The sequence below is a fragment of the Pithys albifrons genome, chromosome Z (genome assembly GCF_047495875.1).
Source record: "Pithys albifrons albifrons isolate INPA30051 chromosome Z, PitAlb_v1, whole genome shotgun sequence".
Taxonomy (NCBI): Eukaryota; Metazoa; Chordata; class Aves; order Passeriformes; family Thamnophilidae; genus Pithys; species Pithys albifrons.
This window is the reverse complement of record NC_092497.1, coordinates 75892363-75918456: the sequence shown is the minus strand read 5'-3', so window position 1 is coordinate 75918456 and position 26094 is coordinate 75892363. Positions and strand designations below refer to the sequence as shown.

At 38.7% G+C, this 26094-nt stretch overlaps 1 protein-coding gene and 1 long non-coding RNA gene across 2 annotated transcripts in view; one reads left to right on the top strand and one right to left on the bottom strand.

Annotated features, from left to right (window-relative positions):
• Window positions 1-2281, bottom strand: part of SPTLC1 (serine palmitoyltransferase long chain base subunit 1) — a 36110-nt gene extending 33829 nt beyond the window's left edge. The window contains exons 1-2 of the mRNA XM_071580040.1: window positions 2195-2281; window positions 373-480 (exon numbers count right to left, since the gene is read on the bottom strand). Coding sequence (XP_071436141.1) covers window positions 373-480; window positions 2195-2257 — 171 coding nt within the window. The 5' untranslated portion in view covers window positions 2258-2281. The remainder of the gene's footprint in view (window positions 1-372; window positions 481-2194) is intronic.
• A 14458-nt stretch (window positions 2282-16739) lies between these two features.
• Window positions 16740-24610, top strand: LOC139685003 (uncharacterized). Its single transcript, XR_011700018.1, has 3 exons — window positions 16740-16865; window positions 20844-20965; window positions 24333-24610. It is a non-coding gene; the product is annotated as an uncharacterized lncRNA (long non-coding RNA).
• The last annotated feature ends 1484 nt before the right edge of the window (window positions 24611-26094 follow it).

Sequence of the window (26094 nt, the reverse complement as noted above, 5' to 3'; positions counted from 1 at the left end):
ATATACACACACTGATCATTTTCCTACCCTCTACATTCTTACAATTCATTTTGCTTGCTGGGGTGTTTTTAGCATAGCTTCCATTTCTAAAATAAAGCCATCCGTTGAGTAGAGGCAATGCCAGCTTTTCAGAGGTTAGAAGGCACTGTCACATCAGCTCTTTCTCATTTCTCAGACTCTCAAACACAGCGCTACTCGAAAAGTATAAACCGAAGCATTTAAGCACTAAGCACTTTCTGAACCTAAAGTAAGCTCACCCTTCAAAATTCCAAGAAAAAAACAGCACCATTTGTAATGCAGCAGGGGTTCAACAGCCAAATATATCAATAGTTATCAACAGTTTCTCTGCAGAAAAATCTTTTTCCATCATACCTTAAGTGTTAGATCAGATCGTTCTTGAAGCTTATATGTCTTGGAGAAAAGAAGTCTGATTATCCATAGAATTAGAATTCCTTCTAAAATGAGATGGTAAGCAGGGGCCTGAAAATAAAAACACAGAAACAAGTCTACACAGAATTCTATTTGAAGCAGTGTGACACAATCCAACAGTTTTGTCCCACTCAGAAAAAAACTCCAAGGCTGATCATCAGCTGATATGTATTTCTAAATCAGTAAAAAATGTAATTATATGAAAGTTGACTGCTTTGTAGCTACAACTCATAGCTATTAAAACTTGAGTTTGAATGGATTTAGTCTGTGGTTCATAAACAAAGCACACTAATACTTTATTTCAGTTCCAAACATGCACATAATTTAAATATTGAGAGTGATGGCAGTTAAGTCATACAGGTTGCACCAGTCATTACCTGTGAAGGCAGAATGCTTTCAAAACAAGCAGAAGTATCCTGAGAGCCTGAAGGTCTGTGTCATCTATACACAGTCACTCCAACCCTCCATTCTTCTAACTTAGATTCCAGCAGCAGCAACAGCTACTATTATTTTCAAGAAAGATAAGTCTTTCCTCATAGCCAACTTCTGTCAGTTGCACAGGTACTTCAATCAGGTATAAACCAACTGAGTCACCACAAGTAGTTTTGTCCTTCGGTCATTTAAGAGGACACACTGTTTGGGAATGTATAAAGCAAATGAGAACACAGAGCTGATCCCAGTTAAAGTTAGCCTCTTTGGGTGCTTGGAGGAAGGAAAGCTCATTTCCTCTGACAGCACAGCTAGTTTGAAGAACATGTGGAGTTATGGCATCAGCACTGGACACTTAGTATTAATGACGAATTTAGTTATTCCATTTCAGAAAGGCTCCTGTCTACTTTAAAAGACTTGAAGTGCACACAAGTGAACACATTACACTCCCTCTCAAGTCAGGGAAAGAGACTCCACACATCAACATTTTCTGGTGTGACCTGACCTGCCAACAAAGAAAGTTGAACATACCACCTATTCAGAAATTAAAGGAAACTGAACACAAGTTTTTAAAACCAGGGGGAATCTCATGCCATATCAAACTGCAAATAACAAATCTACCTTTTGTAGAATAATTTTTAGTTTACCAAACATATTAAGAATACATAGATACACAGTAACATGTAAAGAATACATACTATACTAACACAGAGGTCCCTGTGCTTTTCAGTGCCTAAAATTGTACTGAATTCAGTGCACTAGAGTGTCCTACCTGCTTCATTAGTTAAGCTATATTAGCTACTTCTATACTTGGACTGCAAATCCTTGCACAAATTCTTAAAAAGTTACCACCCTTTGCCAGAGGAAGGGAGACAAGAACACCGCCTATCATTAGCACATCCTTCTTATCATCACTGAACGAAGTCTGGGTACAAAAAAACACTGCTGATTCCCTCCAGGAGGGAACTCAAGCCTAAACATCTAAATGATGTTTCTTCCTTTACGAACACCATTTTAAAGTTACAAACCCTAACCCCCGTGCTCAGAAAAACACCGCGAACCTTAAGGCTGAACGCTCTGTAAGCGCCTAAATGTCGCTTTATAAACGTAACAGGACGTGTGTCGCTTTCCCCCACACAGGCGCGGTGCTCACAGGCCGCTCAGGCTCCGGGAGCGCAGCCCGACAGGCGCGGGGTTGACCCGCTCCCGGCTCCGGACCCAGCGCCCACCGCGCTTGGGGAATCAGCCCCGGCGTCTCCTCCTCGCTCCCTGCGCCCCACACCCCGCTCACGCCCCTCTCACACCGCGCTCAGGCCGACCCCGCTCGGCGTCGCACCTCGTAAAAGGCCTGGACCATCTCCACGAGCACCCACTGCTGCCCCGCGCCCGCCGCCGCCATTGCCGCACCCGCCGCTTCCGCCTCTCTGCGCGCCCGCGCGCTCCTCGGGGGCGGGGCCGGGGCGGGGCTGGGGAGCGCGCGCCCCCCGCGGCGGTGCAGGGAGGCGGATGCGACGTGCGGGGTACGGGGTGCGGGGGAGCGGGGCCGGAGCGGCACCCGCACGGAATCACGGAATAGGTCAGGCTGGAAGGGACCACCTTCCTGCCCAAGCAGGGCCATCCTGGAGCACATGGCACAGGAAATGCGTCCAGACAGTTCCTGAAAGTCTCCAGTGAGAGAGACTCCACTACCTCTCTGGGCAGTCTGTTCCGGTGCACATTAAAGAAGTACTTCCTCATGTTCAGGTGGAATTCCCTGAGCATCAGTTTCTGCCTGTTGCTTCTTGCCCTATTGCTCAGCACCACTGAGAAGAGCCGGGCTCCATCCTCTTGATATCCCCCCTCTTTGGATGCTTGCATACATTGATGCACCTTCAGTGTTGAATAGGTGAACTTAGCTATAAGTTGGACTTGCCTAAGCAGATAAACATGGATGCGTCCGCGTGTACTTCCTCACCACATTTCAAACCTGGTCCTGTCTGCTGAACGCACACATGCACACAGGCTGTCTCAGCCCTGTGCTGCCCCAGGCTGGAATGGGGCAAGGGGCAGAGCCTGTGCTTTGGGACCTCCTCGACATATGTTAATTACATTTGCCACCTCTATTCCCGTAACTGGTGACTTCACTGCTGGAAGGAACAATTGGTCAAATACTTAGCTAATGAACAGAACAGCAAAAGCAAACCCTGAGTATAGTGGAAATATTGAGTAAAGTCATATAAAAGTAGAAATTACTTCTTTGAGAGTCTTGACAGAGTGAGAGGCCCTAAAAGCCAAAGATTGCTGGGGAGAGAAAAAGACTATTGGTGAAAACCTTGCACAGGTGCAGCTGGATGTGGGGAGGTGACCAAGACACCATGAGTAGCTGTGCAGCACTTGAGCAATTGCTTAAAAAGCAGTAGAGAGGAAGGGGAGCTGGAAAGAAGACTGCTTAGGAAGTGAGATAGCTGTTAAAGGAGATATTTGAGAACTGTTTCACTGAGGGTAAACAGCTGTGGATGGGTTCTGATGGTCTTCTGGGAGAGCACAATGGAAGCACACCCTTTGGGACCTCATTCTCTGGTCCACACAGATTAGAGAAACTGAGGCAACAGTTGATAGCAAACAGATGATAGCAAAAGCCTTGTGGCTTTTGCTAACTGCAGACAAATAGATTACAATTTTACAGTAGCAGACAGTTAAAATCAGTGAACTTCACTTTCGCACTAGCTGAAATCAATGGTAATTCATCTCCCTGAGTTTCTGAGCTTCATGATACACTTTGTTGAATTCCAAGCTCTATACAGTAAAGAGAAAAATGTGGTTTGAGGCTATCTGAAAAGTCAAGACAGACAATAAATGTCTCTTTTGTCTTTTGGCTGCTTGAAGACTGCTATGTTCACTGTTATGTAATTTGTGGCCATTATGTTATTCTCCAGTCTTGGACTCTTGGGAGATGACTGCTACTACTAGCCTCAAAAGACTGTGTTTGCTATGCAGTCCCAAATTGCCTCCAGAGGAGTGGGCCACACTAGTTGTATTGATGGACAGCAGATGGAGTTAAATCCCTGCTCTCACCATCAGATTCTGACTTTCAGTGTTTGACATAGATGTGTATGATTGGGAGACTAAGAAATGCATTTTTTGTCAAACTGAATGAATTGTTTCCATCATGAAATGCGGTGACATTAATAACGTACTAACCAGTAATTCTTCTGGCAGTGAATTCAGAGTTCCTGGCCTGGATTATCATAGCACTTGATCTCTCATGATAATGAGACACCCCTATTGTTCAGCAGTTTCATTGTCTCAACACAGGGCAGCTGCTGCTTATTGCTTAAGGCTGCGTTACTTCTGACAGTAATAAGATAGGGAGGTGAAAGAAGTCCTTTGCAGTGGCAGTTTATGACTGGGAAGAACAAGGACAGGAAAAGCATCCTAAGTCTGTCAGTGGACTTAGAAGTTCTAACAAAAGCTGTTGAGATAGTACCCTATGGAAATTCCCGATTTGCATGTGTCATATTTTGTCTTCCCCCCCATGCACTCCATTTGCACAGTATTCCTAATTGCTCTTATTCTGGACCTCCCTCACCAACCCACACATTTCCCACACCCTGATTTGAATTCCCAGCTCAGTTCCCCTAGGTCAACAAGTGGCATGACAGTTACCTGTCATAGTTTTCCAGTCACTCCAGAAGCAGAAACTTAGGACTTGGTATGGCTATCAAGAATTTTATTTTTTTTCCTAAAAATCCAGATGTAGCCAGTGCCAGTTATCTTCTGTCCTTTTTTCTATTAGCTCTTTCTCTGGCTTCTTAATTTTTGGTTTGTTAAGTATGAGACAGATAATAGGAGCTCCTAATGACCTGGTATTGACAAAAATGGGGGAGAATGGTGTTAAGAAGTGACACATAACTGTGAGGGGATGGCAGCACTACCTTCCATCCTACCTGTATTGCTGTGTTAGAGGTACACACATGGTCAGAAGAGAAATGTGGGAACTGATGGGAGTAGATCCTGAGAGTCATTCACTTACCCTCTGCCTCCTCCAACAGTATACACAGAAAGGGGATAATAGCCTTGGAGATTAGGGGCATAATGGAGCGTTTGCAACCATTCTCATACATTCTGTGTGATGAAAGCTTGATTTACATTATTGTGGGTTTAGTGTGCCTAGTTGTAACATTGGCTCTGTGGTTATACTCAAAAAATTACCAAAAAAAAAAAAAAGTGCTGGGAGCTCAATTCTGTGATGGCAAAGAGAATAGCAGGATAGTACTAGTTAGGTTTTTCTTTTTAGTTTTTAGAGTTGCTGCTCCACTAAGATGATGCTGGCAGCAAGCACAGAAAATGTCTGAAGTCATTTGAAAGCTGAATATTAAGCCCAGAAGTTGTGTCTCAGCTGCTAGTGGGAAAGATGATGTAAGAGTACTATGCAAGTGCCAAGAAGAGCTGGAATATCAAGTTCTGTAACTTACCTGTTTTGTGAAGGAGTAAATGTGCATAAGGCAAATGGAGCACAGGATAAATTTAGTGTTATCTCAATCTGTGCAGTACTGCATCTTGAAAATGTGCTTAATCTATAATGAATTTGCTTTGTATTAACCAGCAGAAACTTGTCACAGGTCTGCCTGGGAAATGTCTGGAGATTTCAATCTTTTACACAAGTTTTGTGAAAGAGTAAGAACACCTAGTGATCAAAGCACTGGTGCATTCTAACTATTTCAAAATAACCCATGGCATCTTGAACAACTCTAGTGACAAAGTGGCATAAAGTAGAAATGCTGTAATATTTTCCTGGCATACAATGGTGACCAAATTTAACCTCAACTATTTGGAGTTAATGGCTACTGTAACTAAGTAAGAGAGGCCAGAGTCTTCTTTTTAAAGTATCCTGCCAAAGGTGAACCTTTGGAATGAAAGTCTAACATATCAGATATAGGCATAGTGTGTGTCCTGCCTATGCCTCTTTTCAGTGCTTGTTCCCCAGGTGGGTTTGGCAGCACTGGATTAAGCACTTAAATTTCCATTACATTGCAGAACTCGGGATTTTAAAGTGGAACTGACAAGAGATAGGCCCAGTTATGTGATGACTAAAGAAAACTTGTATTAGAAACTTTAAGAGCTGCTCAGCCAGGCTGTGAGGACCACTGACAAAACAGACACTGTATAAATTGGAATGTTTGATTTGTAGAGAACCAGTTAGCCATATGTTGCAACATTGCTGTTGCAGAGCTAGGTTTTATATCCTGTGTGGTTAAATCCCACATATCTATGATTCAAGACTTGAGACATATTCCCTTAAGGGATTTGCAGGCTAGAAGTTTCAGCTGGCTTAGCTGCCTGTACTACACAAGAAAGTAGATGAGTGGCTCATTTGTTTCACTCCCCTGCCTCAACACGCAGCTGAACTGCTGTTCAGCTTTTGCTTCAAAACCTTGGTCTAAACATCACATTATTTAGTCCAAATTGTGTCAGTTTAAATCTCTTGTATTTTAGAAATACAAGCACTGTATTAAATTGAACAGTTTCAAATTTGTGTTCCCTTCTTTTTGTCCCACTTTTTTTCTCATACTACATTGACTAATTGCTGTTTCCATTAGTGTATTTGAATTAGAAATGTGGCAGACATTATGAGCAGACTTGTACACAAGTCTGATGGAGTTAAATCAGGTTGTCCACAATGAAGTTAGGGTCACTTGAGCAGGAGAGTAATTCAGTCAAAATAAATAATACAGTGTATTGTCACATGGAAATTGTCAAAACTGACTAGTTTCAAATCTATGTGCAGAGTGATACATCATAAAAATATGTGTCTGCATGAGACTGACTTCTTCTAGGCTGAAAAGAATCTTTCATGTGCAATTTTTATAAGTGGTCTAACGGACTAATCTGAAATTAATCTTATGTGGTACATGACATTAACATATGCAAGGGAGAGCTTGAGACCTGCAAGATGAGAAAGAAAAGTACAATTGGCATAAATTCTAAGCACCACTAAGGTGTCCAACAGATGAGATTTTTCTCTGAAGGTTCACATTCCACATCTCTTTTAGCTATCACCATGCAGGCTTTGTCTCCTGGGAAGGAAAACAGGAGACAGTCAAAGAATAATCAACCATGGGTCAATTACATTTATTTACCTGAAGGTTTGAACTCCAGCCTCTTACAAAATATCTTAGACACTCTCTTGTTTTCAGTGTTTTCCATACTTTCTATTTGGATGTAGAAGTTTCAAAGGAGTACTTCACCTTCTGATGCTCTGACTAGGTAGACAGCTATCTGTTAATGCAATCCAAATAGAACTCTGTGTGGTTACATGAAGATCACACTTGTTTGTACAAATCCTTCTACTTTTATAGCACTGTTAGCCCCTGCCTCTTATATAAAAATGGAGTCTCTAGTGAGTTCTTTTGCAACAACGAGCCATGGAGTCATTATTTGCAGGTTTTTCTGAGGCACAAAGCTTTAGACATTGCACTACTGAGAAGCATGAAATTGCAATATATGCAGCCTTCACTTAGTTGCAACTAGATGCCTCACAGAAAGATTCATAAAAGTCAGATGAATTGAAAATTTGTTTGTTCTGGTCAGATACACATATATTTTGAAGTAAGATAATTAATTTTGTTGAAAATGCTGCAGTGTTTACCATAGATTTCATTTGCTGGAAAGAATAGGCAGATGAATAGGCAACTCACAAACATGATAGCCTCCTACTTCAGTTTTAAAAGAGATCTTAAGCAGAGCCTGTGAAAGACTGTATCTATATCAGAGACAAGCTTTTTCCTCTACTGTACTGTCATTGTAAGTGCTCCCCAAAATGAGGCTTAAGAGTGTGGTTCAGATGTAGTCAATCCTATGGAAACAATGTGTACTGGATTTAAAGTTGTGTTTTTAAGATTAAGGGGACAATTTTGTCCTCTTGATATGAAGAAATGCAATAATACCTATGTTTGAGCACCGGCCTTAATGAATGGCTTTGGATCAGATATCACAGGCCCAGTTCCTAGTCCTAAATTTCAATGCATGTTAACTCCATTCAGGTAGCAGATCAAGTTTAAAAGACTAGCAATAGATTTAGCCTTCTCATTCTCTCACAGTTAATTGACAATACATCTTTGTGATGAAAAATAGAAGAGAGCTATTAAACTTTTTGAGGCTTGCAATATTACAGAACTCAGATCAAAGCTGGGATAAAGCTGTGCTCTGTGCAGTGGCTATTTTTGTTAGCCTTATTAAAAATGGTATGATTCCAGATAGTTGCAGATTTTGGTGAAAGCAAACACATCTTTTAATCCTACCTTTATTGTTCACATGGTTCTGGTAGATCCTTACATCCACATAACACTGCAGGGCACTGAAGTATTTTAGTATCCCACTGTCTTAATCACCTCAGTCTGAATATTTGTTTGAAGTTTAAGCAAACTGTAAATCTAAACAAACTATTTCCAGGAGCTTGAAGAGTTGGTTGAATTGTCTATGAGAACATAATCTTTTTTCCCTTAATGACTGGGAAAATTACATCACTGAGGTCTGCAGAATATTGTACTCTTGGTAACACCATTGTGCTGATTGCAGCAAGTATTGACTACAAATGTAGTCACTGACTCTATGGCATCTTCTACTGATGGTGGGACTTTTTCTCTATTTTTATTTCAGTTCAGCTCCTTTGCTGTTACGTGGCTCTGCATTTTAGTGGCAACAGCGCAGTCTGCACTGTGTGACTGCAAAACTCTAACTAGCATGTTTGATTTTAGAGTTTCTAAAGGTGGTGTTATCACAGCAGGATAAAATTTGAAAAGATATGGTAACTTCAGGTTTTTAATGCATGGTTTTTACCATGGAGTTTGCTCCCCTGAAGGTACATATGTAGAATTGCATGTAAAAGAAGCAACTAAATTTTATTCAGAAAAGTGCAAAGTACTTCCTTGCCAGCTCATCTTTCTTGCCAATCTACTGAAGCACACAAAGGCTCTGTATTGATTGCAGATCCCTGTAACACATTCCAGAACACTAGCTGAAGTACTTTGAGGTAAAATGTGTGTGCATGTGTTGGCAGAGCTAGTCAAGTCTAACAGGCAACACCTTGCATATATTTGCTACCCAGAGAGTTGCAATATAAGTGCTATGTATTCAGACCAGATGTGGCTGAAAACATTTTTGAATTGGTAGAGCAATGCTCTTTTAAGCTCTGAAGTTCTTACTTGGCTTTTAAACCACATGATTTTACCTGAGTAAGGCCTGAATTAAAAACACAGTTCATCATTCAACAGCTGTTTCATAGCCAGTTAGTGGAATACAAACTGTCTTCTCCATAGTCATCCCAGATGTTTCACAAAACTAAGTGATTGTACACAGTTAACATGTAAAAGATAAAATAAACTGGATAAAATGATAATGTTAGGGAATAAAGTGACTTAGAACCCCTCCACACACTTTTCCCATGAAGTAACTGTTGGCATATACCTTCCAGAGAGACCTGAACAGTAAACAGGGAATTGAGACAATGCAGTCCTTGTTGATGAGTGTTGGTGCCTTTGTAAGACAGCACCTCATCTCTGACATCTCTGAAAATCTAAGTGAATGTTTGCTGAAATCAGAGAAAAAATAACTTGTTTTTTTGAAGCTTTTCACAATATCAGTGTCCTCTTCAGCATTAGAGAACACTGGTTTTGAAGCTTCACTTCTGTAAGATATTTGCACTGGAAAACGGTCTGCTGTATGCAATTATTTATGTCAGCAGCTGAAGCTAGTGTGCAGTTTCAAGTGAAAATACTGGCACAACTTAGCTTGTGATCCAGCTGAATATTCTCCTAATTATTCCTGATTACCCTAAGTGGCTTGTTTCTTTTCTCTTAATGGAAATTGCTTCAATTTTGTAGTTATAATGGTAGGATATTTTTAGTACAAATGCCTATTTATACCATTGCTTCATTTTAGAAGTCACAGTAAAAATGAGAGAGCTGATGTCTTCTGAGAAAAGCAGTGGGCTGGAGCTTACCTAGCATGTGCGTTTTGGGTTTTGAAAACAAGGAGGCTATTTTTCTGATGGTGTGAATGACCCTTCCCCCAAAAACAGGACTTCGAGCCACGTTAGTGTAGGGTAAGATAAAAAGTAAAGGTCCTTTAATAACACAGGGCCTACAGCCCACAGGAATACAGGATGACATGCATGTGTCTTAGTTCTTGTTTCCATGGCTTTTATAATAAGATCCCTCCAATCATTGCTTTACACATTTCTCAGTCCAGCCCCAGTCCCACCCCTGGTCCAACCCCCTGGAATTGGTTCCGGGGTCGTCAAGACCCTCTGTCTTCATAACCTCTTCTTCCTCAGGCACACAAAGGTCTCTTGGAGTTCATCCAATTCTGGCTTTTGGGTCACTCTGACCTATGTTTATGTTTCATTCTGTAGGCCTTCTGATATCCTTCAGCTCTTTACCTTGGAAAGGAGTCTAAACAAGATTAATTAACTAAAGGAATTTGAGCTCCCTGTTCTGGGACAGGGGTAGTGATAGAAAGGCATTAAACTTAAACTGTTAGAAATATTAACCCTCTAAAAATCTACAACTACTGTGTTCCTAAAATCTACAAAATGTGAAAATCAGAACAAAACCCCTTTGGCATCATTTCAGTTGCTGTTTCTCCTTTGTGGTCTGCGCTGCTTAGTCACATTCTGAGTGATTATTTAAAATCTTGACTCTAGTCTTAATTAACATGTGAGATGAAAAAAGAGCTTATAGGCAGCTGGTCTTTGCTTAAATGTAGTAACAAAATGAAACAATTCTCCAGAGATAATTATTTTTCCAGGAGACAGCAAAAAGATTAGAGCATTAACCAAATAGAGAAGCCTGTGACATGAGAGCTCACTTTCTTCAACTAGTACCAATAACAAAACCCACTGATTGATGCAAATGCAAATACTTGATTCTTTGGGGGTGGCAAAAAATCTCTACAAAAGTCTGATAAATGCCTCATTCTTGAAAAAAGATACTTTTTGCTAAATTGTCGTGCAAAGAAGCCAATGAACTTTAACAGCTCTGGTGGTTGCTATCAAACCCAAGAAGTAAAGTAATCCAATCACTATCTGTCCTGGTAGGTTTTCTGTGTTTTTCGCATTGTAACACCTTTACTTTCTGCCAAAAACAGACAACCATAGATAACATTCAGAAGTACTGCCAGGCAAATCTTAGTTCCTTCTGCACCTGGTAGGTAAAAAGTCTTGGTGTGATTCTTTGGATTGTGCCTGTATTTATGTAGAAATAAAAGAAAACCATTAGGCAGATTTTGCAGCATTTGTCCTTAAGTAGTACCTGAAAATTCTGTGTTGAGTTTTGTGATGCTGTAGCATTACCTGTGTTTGTTTCTGCTCCAAGCACTGGTGAAATAAAAATCTTGCATTGTTTAATTGTCCAATGGTCTTAACACGAATTGGGTGGCTTGTGCATATTTCAAGGCTTTTTGTGTATCTTTCATCAGGAAGTGAGTGAGACAGTAAGAATTTGGAATTGTGGCACAAGCATTCCCAGACACATTTTTTTTTATTCCATATGGAGAAACAAATGTGTAAAAACCCTTTGCAAAATTGCAGTATATTTACAAGTGTTTTTTCTGTTAAATGTTTCAACCAAAATCGGACATATGTGGCTAGAGAAACAAGCCTCTTTCCCCCCTCCCTTAACCATGATGCTGTTGCCTCATAGAGAAACTTGAGCAAAACTTCAGCAGCAGATTTTTGTCTGCAAGAGACTACAAAAGTACACTGCAGGTTTTGAAAAAACATCATGATTGGATAGATCCTGAAATCTTGCCAACAAAGCTATTCTTGTTGAGTACTGTAAATTTCTGTAACTCCATTGAAGTAGCTCTGGCATCTAACATTGTCTGTCTACAACTTCTGACTCCAAAGGATCACTCTTGCTCCCACTAACTTAGAAGAGCTGTAGTGTTCTAGTATTCAAAGCCATGAACTTATGCTTACTGAAGCAATGCATACTGGGAAATTAATTTAGCTACCCTTTGAAATTCATTATCAAGGCTAGGCTTTGCGAATGAAGATTTGGGAAGGGCTCTACCCATGTAGGTGTGTCCTTTGAGCCCGCCCAGTGGATTTTTTAGGTGAGGCACAGCATGCGCAGAACTGGCCGACCCTTTAACTCTTAAAGTTCATCTGCCACGGCCGAGCGAGCTTGGACAGTGACAGTGAAGTCCTCTGGACTAGAACCTACAGTACCCGGTATTCCCAGGAGGTCTCCCATCCAAGTACTAACTGAGGCTGACCTTGCTGATCTTCTGAGACCTGATGGGATAAAATCCAAATTTTTCCAGTTATTATACTTGCTTTCTGATTTGGTCTCTAACCTGCCAAAACCAGGATCTAAGGATGGATATTTAAGTGCACAACTTCAAAAGATCAAGTGCTGCATTAGGGAATAATTGTTTTTAAACACCAGTAAAGAAATCCCAGAGGAATGTCTCCTATTGATTGTTCATGATTTCTGTGATAAATTCGCAAAGTTGCGTATGAATAACCACCCTCCTTCTTTCTTTTCTTTTTTGGTTTTTTTGTTTGTTTGTTTGTTTGTTTTGGGGTTTTTTGTTTGAAAGCATGAAGTAAAAACTGATTTGCAATTCACAGGATGTTGATATTTTCTCCAGTCCTTCAGACTTGCATTTACGAAAACATAATAGCAACATATTTTGCCTATCTCCAGAACTTTGTGGAAGAAAGTAAAGTAAAAATGCTATGCTGTTCTGCAGATGAAAACTCTTCGTGCATTTTACAACCACTAGCTCTTTTTACAAATACAAGTGTTGAGCACAAGGGGACATCTGCTGCCAGTGAGAGGCAGTGCACTGAAGGTGCTTCGCCCTATAGTTCGCACAATAATGTTATAGGAAAGTAAAAATAACAGAGAGGTAATTACCTATTGCAACTAAATTATTTCTAATGTGTATGGAACTTGTGTAGTACTGATTAGCAGCCTTGAGCCAGAAAAGGCAACAGGTAATACTAACAGAATTTTTAGAAGTTGTTTCAGTGGTGGAAGAGTGTCACAGTGATTGTCAGGGGAATTTTAGATTGGGGCACAGTGATATTTCCCTGCAAAAATGATGTACTATTTATTCCACACATCTTGTCTATTTGCAATTATGTAATTTTCACAAAACATACTTATGTTAGTTTTGCATTTAGAAAATCTGTACTGCAGTATCTATCACTAGACAGCTGCTCAAGCTTCTTTCAAATGTACATTTCTCTATTTTAATGGTGTTTACTCTTTGGGATAGCTAAGAAAATGGGTTTCTTGCCAGTAAAAATATTTCCTATTAATCGGGGCATTTAACCTAAAAGTCAACAAACAAACAAATTACTGTAAAGACAAAACTAAAATGTTAGAAAGAGTTGTGTTGATCATGTCTGTCACTGGGATTTTTCGAATATCTTTTGACTTCCCAATGTAGCACATCTTCAATGTATTCACTGTCACAATTGTAACAGCATTTCATGTGCTTTGCTGATAAAAATATTGTAGCAGTCAGGAACTGTTTAAGCTCATCTAGCTAAGGCAATTTTAAAGAAGACAAATCAAAATAATAAGGATCAGAAAAATAATGTGGAAAAGATACCAGTGCTCTGAACTATATGGACTGACTCCCTTTTTAAAAGGCTTCATATAAAAACAAACAATCAATCAAACAAACAAACATCCCACAAAATACAAAAATGTTAAGAAGGTTCAGGACAGCATGCATCCCCCTTCTGCTGGATGTTGATCTTGTAAGATGGCAGCTGTGATTAAATATATTAATGACAGAAAAAGAGAGCATACACACAAAATGAGGCTACCATAAACACTATACATAGATCTTAATACTGCTCAAAAATAAAACATGCTGTTGCTTGGTGCCTCGCATGAAGTACCTGTAATACTGAGCTTGATGCATATCTGGATTTCCACATGAAAATCCAGCTACTGGGGTGTCATGTCTGGCACTCCTGTGGCGGAGCACAAGACTGTCTCCCACACACTGTAATACTGCAGTTGTGCACAGGGAACTCTTGAGATGTGCACTGCCACCCACAAAGGGAACACTGCTGACTCAGTGATGCTTGTCAGGCTGAGTCAGAATGAATTTCCCTTTGGTTGGAGCAAAGCTCTGATAAGTTAATATTCTATGTGTGCCAGAAGAACCCTAACAGCAAAAGCAAATCCTCTTGAAAACAGAGCTCTTTAGAGCACTTTTCTCCCAGGGGAAAATAGAAAGTACAAACAACATAAGGCAGATGTTATCCATGCTGGTTTAAGCCCTGGCAGAAGCTCAGACACTGTGTGAATAGGTGCTGAGTGAGAACACACAAGCAACAGAACAGTGGTCTTCTGACAGGGATTGCAAGGTGCTGAAATGGAAAGACACATTGATATTGTGGAAAACCTTATGCTTGGATTATAGGGAAATAGACTGTTGAAGGGGAGCTTAACATAGGGAGCTTAACATGTGAAGAATAACTCATTGCCTGTTTTTTATTACTCGAGTCATGGAAGTTGGCTCACAAACATTTCATGACTGTTTAGCACCCTTAAATTTAATATAAATTAATGTTTTTTCTTGGTTTTCATTTTTTCTTTTTGAGGGAAGAGTTCATGTTTTTTTCAGGAGCAGCAGAGGTCAGATGTTTTTGCTTTTAGCCCTGTTGATCCGCATGCTAGTCAAGAAATTAGTAAAGATTTTATTTGGAGAGGAAAAAATGCAGTTGTCAAATTTCTGGTTTGATAATGGGTAGGGACCAGAAGAAAAAACAAGCTATTTTGTAATTCTGGGCCCAGTTTTTGGGGTTAGACAATCAAGACAGTTTTCTGCTTTTATGAAATGTATTTTGTATTTTCTTTTAAGTTGGTAAACATGAATGTCCTAAAGTAATGACTGTCCCCCAAAGCATTATCTTTTTCCTTTCTCAATCTGGGAGTTTTATTAATGCTGTTAAGGAATTTTTCTATAATAGTTTAAAAATTAAAAAGAACTAATTTAGAAAGGAAGATCAAGCCACAAATGATTAAATACTGACACCATTCCACTGGAAAAAAACCCATCATTCCTGACACACTGTCCTACATTCTTTCAGTGGCTAGTAACTAATTCCTGACTGTCCTGGTGTGAGGCATATTGTCTTAACCATGAGGACTTCTCTCCTCTCTCCACTGTTCAGTGTTTCTGTGTTTTGGTGATCATCACTTGCCCTTCCCAGTTTAATATAAATGTCTTGTGACAGCTTGGTCTCCACATAAAAAGCTTAGTTTGCATATATTTATGTTTCACAGCTGACTAATTAGTTTTCTCTTTGACCTACTGCAAAACATTAGCCAAGGATGTTTTGAGCAATATCTATAGTAAGTCATGCTGTGAGCAACATTCCTTTGCTTCTATTTTTTCAAGTTCTTTGGAAATGATGAATGTATGTCTGACCCAATTCTTCCTAAAAACATCAGTTTGTATCAGTACTAATCATACAGTAACCAGATACTACCCATGTGAAGCAGTGACTTAAAAACTTGTTCTCTTTGGACTGGTTTATCTAGGGACAGTCTTTTATGCTTAATATAAATATTTTGTTGTTGTGCAAGTGCTTTTAAACAACATTGTGCAAAAGGAACAATGCCAAGTAGTAATATCCCATTATCAGAGAGTATAAGTGGAAATCCTTGATGAAAAGGAGTAAGGCCTGAATTTACAAAAAGACCCTTAAAATCTTAGTTTTGTGGAAACTTTGTAGGCAAAATTACCCAACTAAAACATAGCATGTTCTGTTCTTTTACCTGGACCTAGCCTATTGATTAAGTTTGCTGTACCATGCACTAGAAGTTATAAATCAGGTAGAAGTAGGCATACGAATAGGGCGAGATGGTAACAAGCCAAGATTTTTTGCACAAAATTTGGCTGGGTCACTGATGAAAGGGAATTAGTCAAGTCAGTCTGAGGAAGACTTACAAAAAGCCCCAATAAGTGAAGATGAAGAATGGAACTACCCACCCAAAACCGATGCCAAGAGAAGACACCGCCCAGACTCTGCCCAGACTCTGCGTATCATCAATATGTAATGAGATGTTGAATTACATGAATAATGTATGAGAAGATGTTGTAATCACCTAGATTTAGATGTATAAATGAACACGCTTTTGAACCTGTGCTTGGAAGTGAGTTTGTGGAGTGCAAAGTGCCTCACTTCCCTGCGCAGAAATAAATACTTGCTGCTAATGGAGTTCCACTTTTATCTTAGCAGTTCTTTTCTGGCGTTTTTTGCTATCACTTGGTTAATTTAAAAAGGTGATGTTTAACTTGGAACTGAGCTACACTGTCACCTTAAGAGGGCAAAGTAGAAGGTTTCCTAGTACACTTACCATGTCTGTGTATAGAGATCAGCCAGGTAACGTCAGATGTATCTATTTCCTTACCACCTTAACCACTGATACAGGGACCCCTCAAGAAAATGGATTTTATCCCTTCTCCATAAAATCATATGGTCTTTCCTAATTTTTAATCAGACCTGTACTAATTTTATATTTTATATTAACTTTTGATTTTAGCTTGTAGTCAAGTTTGTCAGATATCTTAACCATGCATAGCTTTAGACAAAGAAGAATTTAACCCTGTAACTGTAAGATGAACTTTAGGAAATAAACCAAAAAGCTTAACAGCTGAGCTGCAAGAAATAAATCAGAAAACGTGTCTAGGTTAGAGGCCTGAAGCTGTAACATTGTTTAGTCAAAAGGACATATAGAGCTGCAGAGATAAGAGCAGACCCTGAGAGCTGTTAAGAGTCACTTGAAATTTACTGCTTAACTTTGGGGAGGAGTTTTCAGTTGTAACTAACTATATAAACCTGGAAACACAAAAGTCTCCTTGAACATGACATTGGTGGAGTTAACCCTGGATGTTCCCAGTGCTGATTAAAAGGGAGGATTTTGTTCTATTCTATTGGATTTAATTGTTTCTTAACTCACCATCTTGTGTAGTCAAATAAGAAAATTTAGGTAAGTTTTCTGAACTTTTTTGTAGTAGTGGCTCCATAGGAACTAACCTTCAGATGTCCTTATAAGTTTGTGTCTTTGAATTTAATGTCAGTCCTGATGTAAATTTTTCTGGATTTAGGTTAAATTGAGATTCCTTGACATTGTAGTATAATTTTTAGCCAAACTAGGTTTGAATTTAGTACTGCAGTTATTTTTCTTCATGCTGTAAAATAATACTGTGGGTAGAAATACCACAGGTGCTTGTACAGTACCCACCTCACTTACATCTGGGACAGAACAAAAAGGTGTCCTGTTTCTTCAGAGTTGAACAGCTTGCTTCTCCAGCCATTAGTTTGCCATGACTACTTTTTTTTTGTACATGAAACAAATACCTGTGTCTACTTTTCACAGGACTTTCTTTGACTTTGTTCAGCAACTGAGCCATAGCAGGAATTTACAAGCACTGCAAAATGCAAGAGTTTTTAACAAACATGAAATAACTTTGTTGCCCCCTCTAAATCTCCAGGGAAATCATCCTCTGCACTCTGCCAGCAGAGCATGTTTTTGCTAGTTGGGCAGCTGCTGAGTTGTGGTGGTTTCTGTTATGCAAACCGGTCTGTGTGCCTCCCTCATTCTGTTAATTATGTTTGGTTGCTGTCACATTGGTGCCTTAGGTTGTTAGCCATTTGGGGCAGAGCTGGGTCTCTGATAGGGGTCTTGCCTAGCTACAGTATGAGGAGCCAATGTACCCTGAAGGACTATTGCGTGCTGCTGCAGTGCAGAAAACATAGTGGGGGAAGGTACTGAAGGACGAGCTATTTATAGGTGCTCTTGACTAGTGCACAGGTAATGCATCTGCGTGCATTTACACATCTGAATGAGTTTTTCTTTTGAAAATTGAGAGTCAGGACTTTAGGTGATATAAACCATCTGCTGCAGTGACTAAAAAGAGAGTTTCTGAAAGATGATGGTCTGCCTTATCTTCCCACATTTAAGGGTTGGCAATTAAGAAAGTCACTGTACTCTGAGAAGGCTCTGATTGTCATGAGCGCAACCTCACCTTCTATGTTGATCCACTCTTTTTCTACTCTTCTTAATTTTTCTTTCACTAAACAAGTGAGAAACCAGCCAAATATCATTCAAATACATTGATACAAGGAGAGCTCCAAATATTTCTTTTTAACTGCTCATAATTTCAATTTTATCCTGCCAATATGCTGTCAAGTGTCAAGTATTTTGGAGGCTATGGCAGAACCACCCTCTTTTCTGTGCCCTTAGTAAAAAATGTACTGCTAGCTGCTGCTGAACGTCTGCATAGTAAGATGGCCAGTTTTAAATAGACTTTACTTCTTGGACTGGAAACTAGCAGTTTGTTCCTCAACCTATATATGTATTTCAGCCAAGTACTGACATGTGGAAGTCATGGCCAATTTAGCTATTCTTCTGTAGTTTAATCTGCCAGTGTTCATAAGTAAGCACACATCTGTATGTGAATTACTAATGAAAATGAAGGATGGAGTAGACATAAAGCTAGAAAAGATCATGCTACCCACCCTAATCTGAACACAATTATTATTTCAGGGCTACTAATAAAGTGTACAAGTCTCCCCAGTGAAACGAGCAGACTCTGTAAATTAAGTTGCGCAATGTATCTTCCCAGTCTTTCTTGAAGTCAGTCCAGAAAATTTCTGCAAGGGAAGATGTAACTGAGGAATTATTAAAATGATCTAATGATGTTATCTCCTATTTCTATGGTTACTTCCTAGCCTGAAGGGGAAGAAATCTTACAAACAAGTATCAACGTGCAAGTGCACTGACAGTTGACATTCCAGTCTTACAAGCTTTCAAGCTTCCTTATTCAAACCTGTTAAACTTATACACAGTTTACACCAGCGGTGAATTACCTTTTTTCTCTTAAATTTCTTCTTATGAATATACACCCTATCTCAAATGTATTTTAAGCCATATTAAAGGAAATTGATATGGTACTGATGAAAAATTAACTAGAATTAGCAGATCTCAACAGAATTACATACTCTCATTTTCAGTCACTCAAATATTTATTTCATTAGTTTTTTTCTTATTCCTCACTCTGGCGAAGCAAAAATGAATTGCATTAATTACATCAGGATTAGCAAGTATTTTTCTATAAAACTGGTGTGGTAGTTCTTGCCACTAGAGAGCAGATTTGAACTATAAAAAGTAATGTATCCTCACCAGAGGTGTCACAAGGTTGGGAATAGCAACCTGTAGATAGAACCTCACAATACGCATATATTAATATCTTCTTTTCAAAGGGACTTTGATTCCTCCCTGATTGTTACAAATTTTTTCTTTCAGAAACTGTAATGGTTAAAAATTATCTGTGTTTGAGAACTTCAATGGAACTACAATTCTCTTCATGTTAACCTGAAATTCAGAAAAGAACATAACATTATTCGTACTGTTTCAAGTACACTACCCTGGTAAATGCTGTATGAACTGATGGAAACTGAGCAGCTCAAATTATTTTATGTCTAATTCTTAAATGTTTTTCTCCCTTAAGTCAACTTTTTTTTTTCTTCTTCTTCTCTCAGACATTCCAGTAAGTTGTTGTACTAGAATTAACATAGAAATATCTCTCAGCTATTGAGGTATTGCAAAGTATCTGTGGTGGGTCAACGTGGACTTTCGCAGTATGTTTTTAAACTTTTCTGCCTGTGAAATAAAAATTTCACAAAATCAGAAAAGGGAAACTCAGAAACCCTGTTTGTTGTTCAAAACCACCACAAAACTGTAATATTTGGGGGATAATTCTGAGTCTGTTAAAATGAGTAGTTGTGCTAATTGTTTGATAAAATAGGCCCAGATTTTACTGTGGGGCATATAATCCTTACATTCTGTTGCATCCCTCAACTGAGGACAGTTAAGAGATATGACAAGTGGTATTCTTTGATATGTAATTTGTATTTATTTTGAGATACTTTTTGGCATATATTTGGATACATATTTTATATATGTTTTGTATACAAATGTATATTTTTAAATGCTTCAAAGTATTCTTCTTGCTTCACTAGTCCAGCTCAGTGAAGTGCTGCTGAACAAATCACAAACTGACACAGTGAGTGTGGCAATAAGGTTTCAAAGGCCAACAGTGGTCTACCCCTTTCATTATTCTATATAGTACATGTTCTTCCTGTGTAGTTTGCTAGCTGGGCTGGGAGACCAACATGCAATATCCTGTGATCATGCACTGCAGAATGCTTGAAGAACTTCAACAGTGATTTTTTTTCTATTCAGTTTTCTTTGTTGTGTTCTGTCAATTAAAACACATGTACTGATGACAAAAAGCTGTATTATAGTTCTGAAGATTTGAAAAAAATATCTGTATCACAGGCAAAGAATGTTTTAAGACTTCTATAATGTCATTTAGCATTACTATATAGATTCTAAGAAGTACAGAGGGTCTAGCCCTTATAAATGTGTAGCTTTTCGTGAGGGGTGTATTGACTATTAAGAGCACAAAAATTTCAGGTTAAATAATCATCTGTGAGTTATGTGACAGATCCCTTCTCTGAAGGGATTGAAACATTTATTTCACTTAATCTTGTTAAACTCAAAAAGTGGATGAACATATTCTTGAATGTTCTCAGGCAGATACTTTTTCTACATTTTGGCTGAAGCTACCATAGAAAAACAATTTAAATTGATATGCGTAAAACATGACTAGGAAAAGGAATTAGAATGCATGTTCTCAGAAAATTTCAACTCTAAGAGCTTATGTAACTCAGATGTTCTCAATCTGCTGCTGTACTGTATCCATATTCCCAATGATAGTTTCATGGTTCTTGCTTTTGGGATATTCACTTGCTACTGGAGAACAAGATGTCTGGGAGCAGAAGGCAAATCTGTGTACTGTCCAGGAATACCCAGCTTGTTGTCTGGTATACAATAAATAGCAATTATATAATTGCCTTTTAAATATTATGATTTAATGATATTCCAATATCATTTTTGCAGGGTTGGAGGTTCCCATGAGTAACAAACAGAATGGTGAGATCCAATTCTCTTTAGCATTTCAGAAAGGAGGCAAGAAAGAATCATCAGATATGGCTCATTCTTGTCGTAAGAAAGGCAATAAGGTGATGTCTCATTTGCTTTCTTCCTAAACAATCAAACAGTATGTTCACTTTGTCATTCCATGTGGTTTGTTTTCCTCTCTGCCCTTAGAGGTTTAAATATACTAGCAGAGGTCACAGTCCTTGTCTAGCAATTTCTCCTTTTGTGACTGGGATCTGGTTATTCTGCAAACAGCACTGGCCTCTCATAACCGTAAGTCCTGCTAATGTCATCTCGCAGATGTCACCTAGAATTCAGTGAGGGATGAACTGGACTATGCAGCAGCTGCTGGCAGAATCTGTTGAGCAGCTCAGGTCATAGTTGCTTCTATGTCAGGGAAAGTTTAGGTTGGATATTAGAAAAGGTTCTTCACCTAGACAGTGGTTGGGCACTGGAAGAGGCTCCCCAGGACAGTGGTCACAGCGCCAAGTCTGACAGACTTCAAGAAATGTTTGGACAATGCTCTCAGGCACATGATGTGACTCTTGGAGAGGGTCCTGTGCAGGAAGAGGAGTTGGACTCGATGATCCTTGTGGGTCTCTTCTGATACAGCATATTCTGTGATTCTAATCCTTTAAGGCAGCTATATAGTTACAAGCATTAAGGCGAAAAGTTTAAGCAAAATTTATGCCTACTATGTCTAACTTAACTATGTTAGGATTCTCAACTGGATGTAGAGAGGACTATGGTTTAAGTATTATCACTTTGTTTAATTGACGTGCATACAACCCTGCTATAAGGAAGGCAGAAGGGCCTGTTTGTATAATCTTGTGCCAAAGCTGATAAGCCTCATCCTAAGCTTGGGCAACTCATCAGAAACCAACTATAGCCCTGAAATACTTATCACAGTATGAAAGTGTTTTAGGTGTAAGTCAAATTAATGTTTGTTTGGGCACTAATAAAGACAAATCTATGGTGCTGAGTAGGCAGCATATTACTGGACTTAATTATAATTACAGTATGTGCAACTACCATTTTCCCCTCACTTTATCATTAATGACAAGAAAGTGGGACCGAAAGGAATAATATTGTCTGGTTAGAGGCTTTATAACTGAAATTCTATTTATTGCCATCAACACAATGGGAAATTCTGATTTATTATATTACATCAGGAAAAAAGGAAGCAAAGTACAACTTCCTTCTGTTTTAGGTTATCCAGCTGAATTTTCCAATGTTTTCTGGTTTGCAGAAGCTAATGTGCTAGGTCTCATGATTTGCTTCTGGTGACATGGTACAGCCATGTTTTTAAGGCTGCCAGAAGTCAGAATATATCTTCTACTATTAGATAGAACAAATTCAGCCTATATTAATTGACTCCTTAGATAGTCACATGTATAGCTTAGGCAACGGTAGGTTGTTATACAGAGTGATTCTAGGCACTGATATGTAGTGGGTCATGGAAAGTGAACTTGCATGTGCTGGTTTTGAAGCAAGCTGGAGCTCTTGCTGCTCTTCCTTCTATTCCATTTGCAACTTCTGTCTGTCCTCTGTCGTGCAGTTTTCATCCGAAAATGAGCTTATCATGGAAATGCCAAGTACAGACACCCACATATTTTGGAAAAATAGATGTGTAGCTAGTCAGAAACACCTGTTTATTGCAGAAAAGTGTGATTTCTTCCTGTGGTGTCAACTCTTGCTGTTCCAGAAGGATCTTTGAGATTCAGGGCAAAAATAGTAGGGGCTATTTTAAAATTTTGATGTTAATTGACTGCTATCAGCCAGTGACCTAGTTCCAAGGGAGAACAGTTTCAAAGGATTTCTGAGACTTTCTAATATCCCTATTGCTGCCTTGTGCCAGAAAGTTCTAGGAATAAATCATGGCATTTACCTTGTGCTTCTGTCTTATGAAGTATGGTTGCATAATGTGAAACTGTATGTTATGAGCCTTCTAATAACAGCACTTAAAAATTATAACCCTGGTTTTCTTCCTGGAGTAGTGCTCTTCAAGAGTATCTTCAAAGACTAGCTAATATTAAATAATCAAACAAAGACATCTTGAGGTATTTCTATTGTGAAAGTGCCAGACAACAAAGATATACTGACAAATCAATATTATTAATATATATTAGAATATGTTATAGGAAAAATGTATTGTAGATGTTGAAATTAAATCAGAATACATAAGCTTCAGTTGATATGATTAATGCAGATTTTTAAGGTTGCTTGAAGTTTGTCATGTGTGTTTATTTCTTAAACCAGGGAGGAGTCCAGTAAAAACTTAAGTAAGGATCCTAACTATTGCTTCTGTCTCTCCTCTGAAGGCCTGCAGACCTCCAGCTTAGTAAACATGGCTGTTTAGTGCAATATAGTCTTGCAGTGCTGGTGAATTTTTTTTAACCTTATGTTGATAGATAAAAGAAATTTTGCTGCATATGTGATAACACTTTTAATTGCTGTGCAGCAATTAATACATTAGCCTGGAACTCAGGAGAAAGAGATTCAATGCACAGGTGCATATTTCTTAATGTCTCAATCTCATTTCTCTCTCAGAAAAGTGCGGATAATTTTATTTTTCTGGGGAGAAATGTCATAGTATTTTGAGGTGCTCACGTGCTACAGAATCAGCGTGACTGACTACAAAATCTTAATATTTGCACAGAAGAGACAGCAAAGGAAGGATCATTATTTTCTCTTTGCCTTGTAAATGCTCAAGGACATTGAAATAAGCCTCCTATATTGAATGTGAGAAGAAAAATCCATGTAGATGATATACTTGCTACAAACCTTAGTATAGATAGTGAACAAGAAGAAAATTGTAGTTTTGTTTATCTGACATACCAGTATATCTCTACAATGTTTTTTAAATACTAACAGTAGGCTTTCAAGGTAATATTTCTGAAATATTTCTATCCCAAGACAAGTTCAAAAAAACTAAGTAGTGTTATCTGCCATTACCAACAGTCATATTGCTACCACGCTTTTATTCACCTCACTGTTGACTTATGTGAGTTTAAAATTATGTACATTTTTTTCCGAACATAAAATTTAGGCCATTGCTTTGGTCTGTACCTTAAAATATTGAATAGTATTGAAGTTACAAGGTTCTTTATGTAGAGCTGATGGGTTTCTCAGATGTCAAGGTCTCTTTCCTTTGAAGATAATGGAAGAGTTATTTTTAAAACAGTAAGATATTTAAAAAGCATTGTGAACTTCCTTTCAAACTATTCCAGTTTAATTTATATAACCATGTAACTTCTTTTTTCTTTTTATCACTTGTTAAAGACATATGATTTACAATATTTAGTATTGTGCAATGGTGCTTTTGAAGAAATGCATTGTATTTTTGAAAGTGAAGTAAAGAACTGATTGCATGAAATAAAAAAACCTTCTGGCTATTGGTTCTTCATTCATAGCTTGAACATAAGTTGAAAGAATTTTTTTCTTCTTCAGACACCCCCATTAATGTCCATGTGTCACAGAGCCAATTCTTCTTTGTGCCGCCTAGTTCACTTCTTCCAGAAGAGACCTTGGAGGAAGAGACAGGTAGTTTTGGAAAAATCACTGCAGACTGCTTATGCTACTAAATAAAAGTGGTTTGGTTTTTGGTTTGTTTTTTTTTTTTTTTTAAAGAGGGGGGAAAAGCCTTTATGAGTATTAACACCCTTTACTAATAAAATGGTTTGCACTTCTGCAGTATGAATTATTCATGTTCATGATTCATTTACAAAATCCTGGAAAATCCTTCTTCTATTACTTCTATTGAGCTTACTTGAACCAGAGATCTGAAAAGTTTAAGTTCTTTGAAGAATCCATGGCTGTATGCTTTAGCCCTTTATTATATTTACAATAAAACACATATAATTAGAACTGAAATCCAGAGCCATCTTCATCTCAATACTGTGTAAATGAAAAAGTGACATCAGTTGGATGCTTTCGCAATCAGCACTTCAAAACTGAAGCGTGCATTCAAGAAACACACCAGTCCCAATAACTCATCAATGTTTAAATGAACAGGGAAGCTTGGGGAGGTATACCTGCGCTAAGGTTATTGAATGTGTAGAATTGGGGGTTTATGGTAAACTGCAGGATCAGCCCCGCTGTGCACAGGTGTGGCTTCAATGTTGATAATAGTGAAGTACACCCGCACATCCACCCCACTGTCTCCCCCAGCCTCTAAATTTAAAATTGTTCAAAAAAAATCTTCATAGTCTTATTTACCTCCTCTGATAAGCATGGACAGCAAAGGCATGAAGTGCAGCACAGCAATGCACCCTGAAACATACACCAAACCAGGATGTACATTGTAGCCATTAGTGGGTAAGAGGATTTTGCCAACACAAAAGCAGTGAAGCTGCTGTGGGTTGTTGGTGCTGCTTGCTCTTACTGGAATGGGGTGTTGCTGAAAGCTGCCATCAATAAGTAAGAGATTCAGGACCAAATCAATTTCTGTAGATCCTAGAAGATCAAAATAACCACGGCAAACTGATTTCAGAGCATTCTTATTCCATCCTGTCTGGTGCTTTCATAGAAGGAGGGAAAATTGTTCTCTTGCTAAAAGCAAGCACAAGAAGGATCATGGCTGTAGTCTAATTCTGATTTTGAAAAGCCTTGGCTTGTTTCCAGGCTCTGGGTTTTTTTTGTTGGTTTGGTTGGGAATTTTGGGCTGTTTTTGATGGGAGTGATGGATCAAGCTTGTTTGTTGTTTGGGGGGTGTGGGGTGGATGTTTATTATTTTCTTTTGGTTTTAAAAATGCTTAGCGCAAAATCAGGTTTTAGTGTTAAGTTAGGTTATGAAGGAGATAGTAAGCTTGAAGACATGCTGGAGTCTTGATCTGTTCCAGTGAAACTAAGAACTGAGTATAATTTCGTTGGTACCCTACTATTGAGTAGTTTGTCAGTTATTACAGAATAAAAACAGTGAGATCATCCTTGCATCCTCTGGCCTAATCCTTTGACAAACTATCAAAAGTACAATTTTACTGCACTGCTAACCTGGAGGACCTGCTTGTTGCTTGGGTTCCAAACACATGTGGGTTCTTGGCAGCTTTCCATCCTATTATGGTCTTGAAAGGATACTTTGCTGAAGTTGAATTTTGTCTTCCAGCAGCATTTGATTAAGATTTGTCCCTCTGAGGTTAAGCTTTAAAACTGTCAGTAAGTCTGTTGTCGAACTTAGTTTTCACAAGCAATTGCTACATGGAGCTGACAAAAT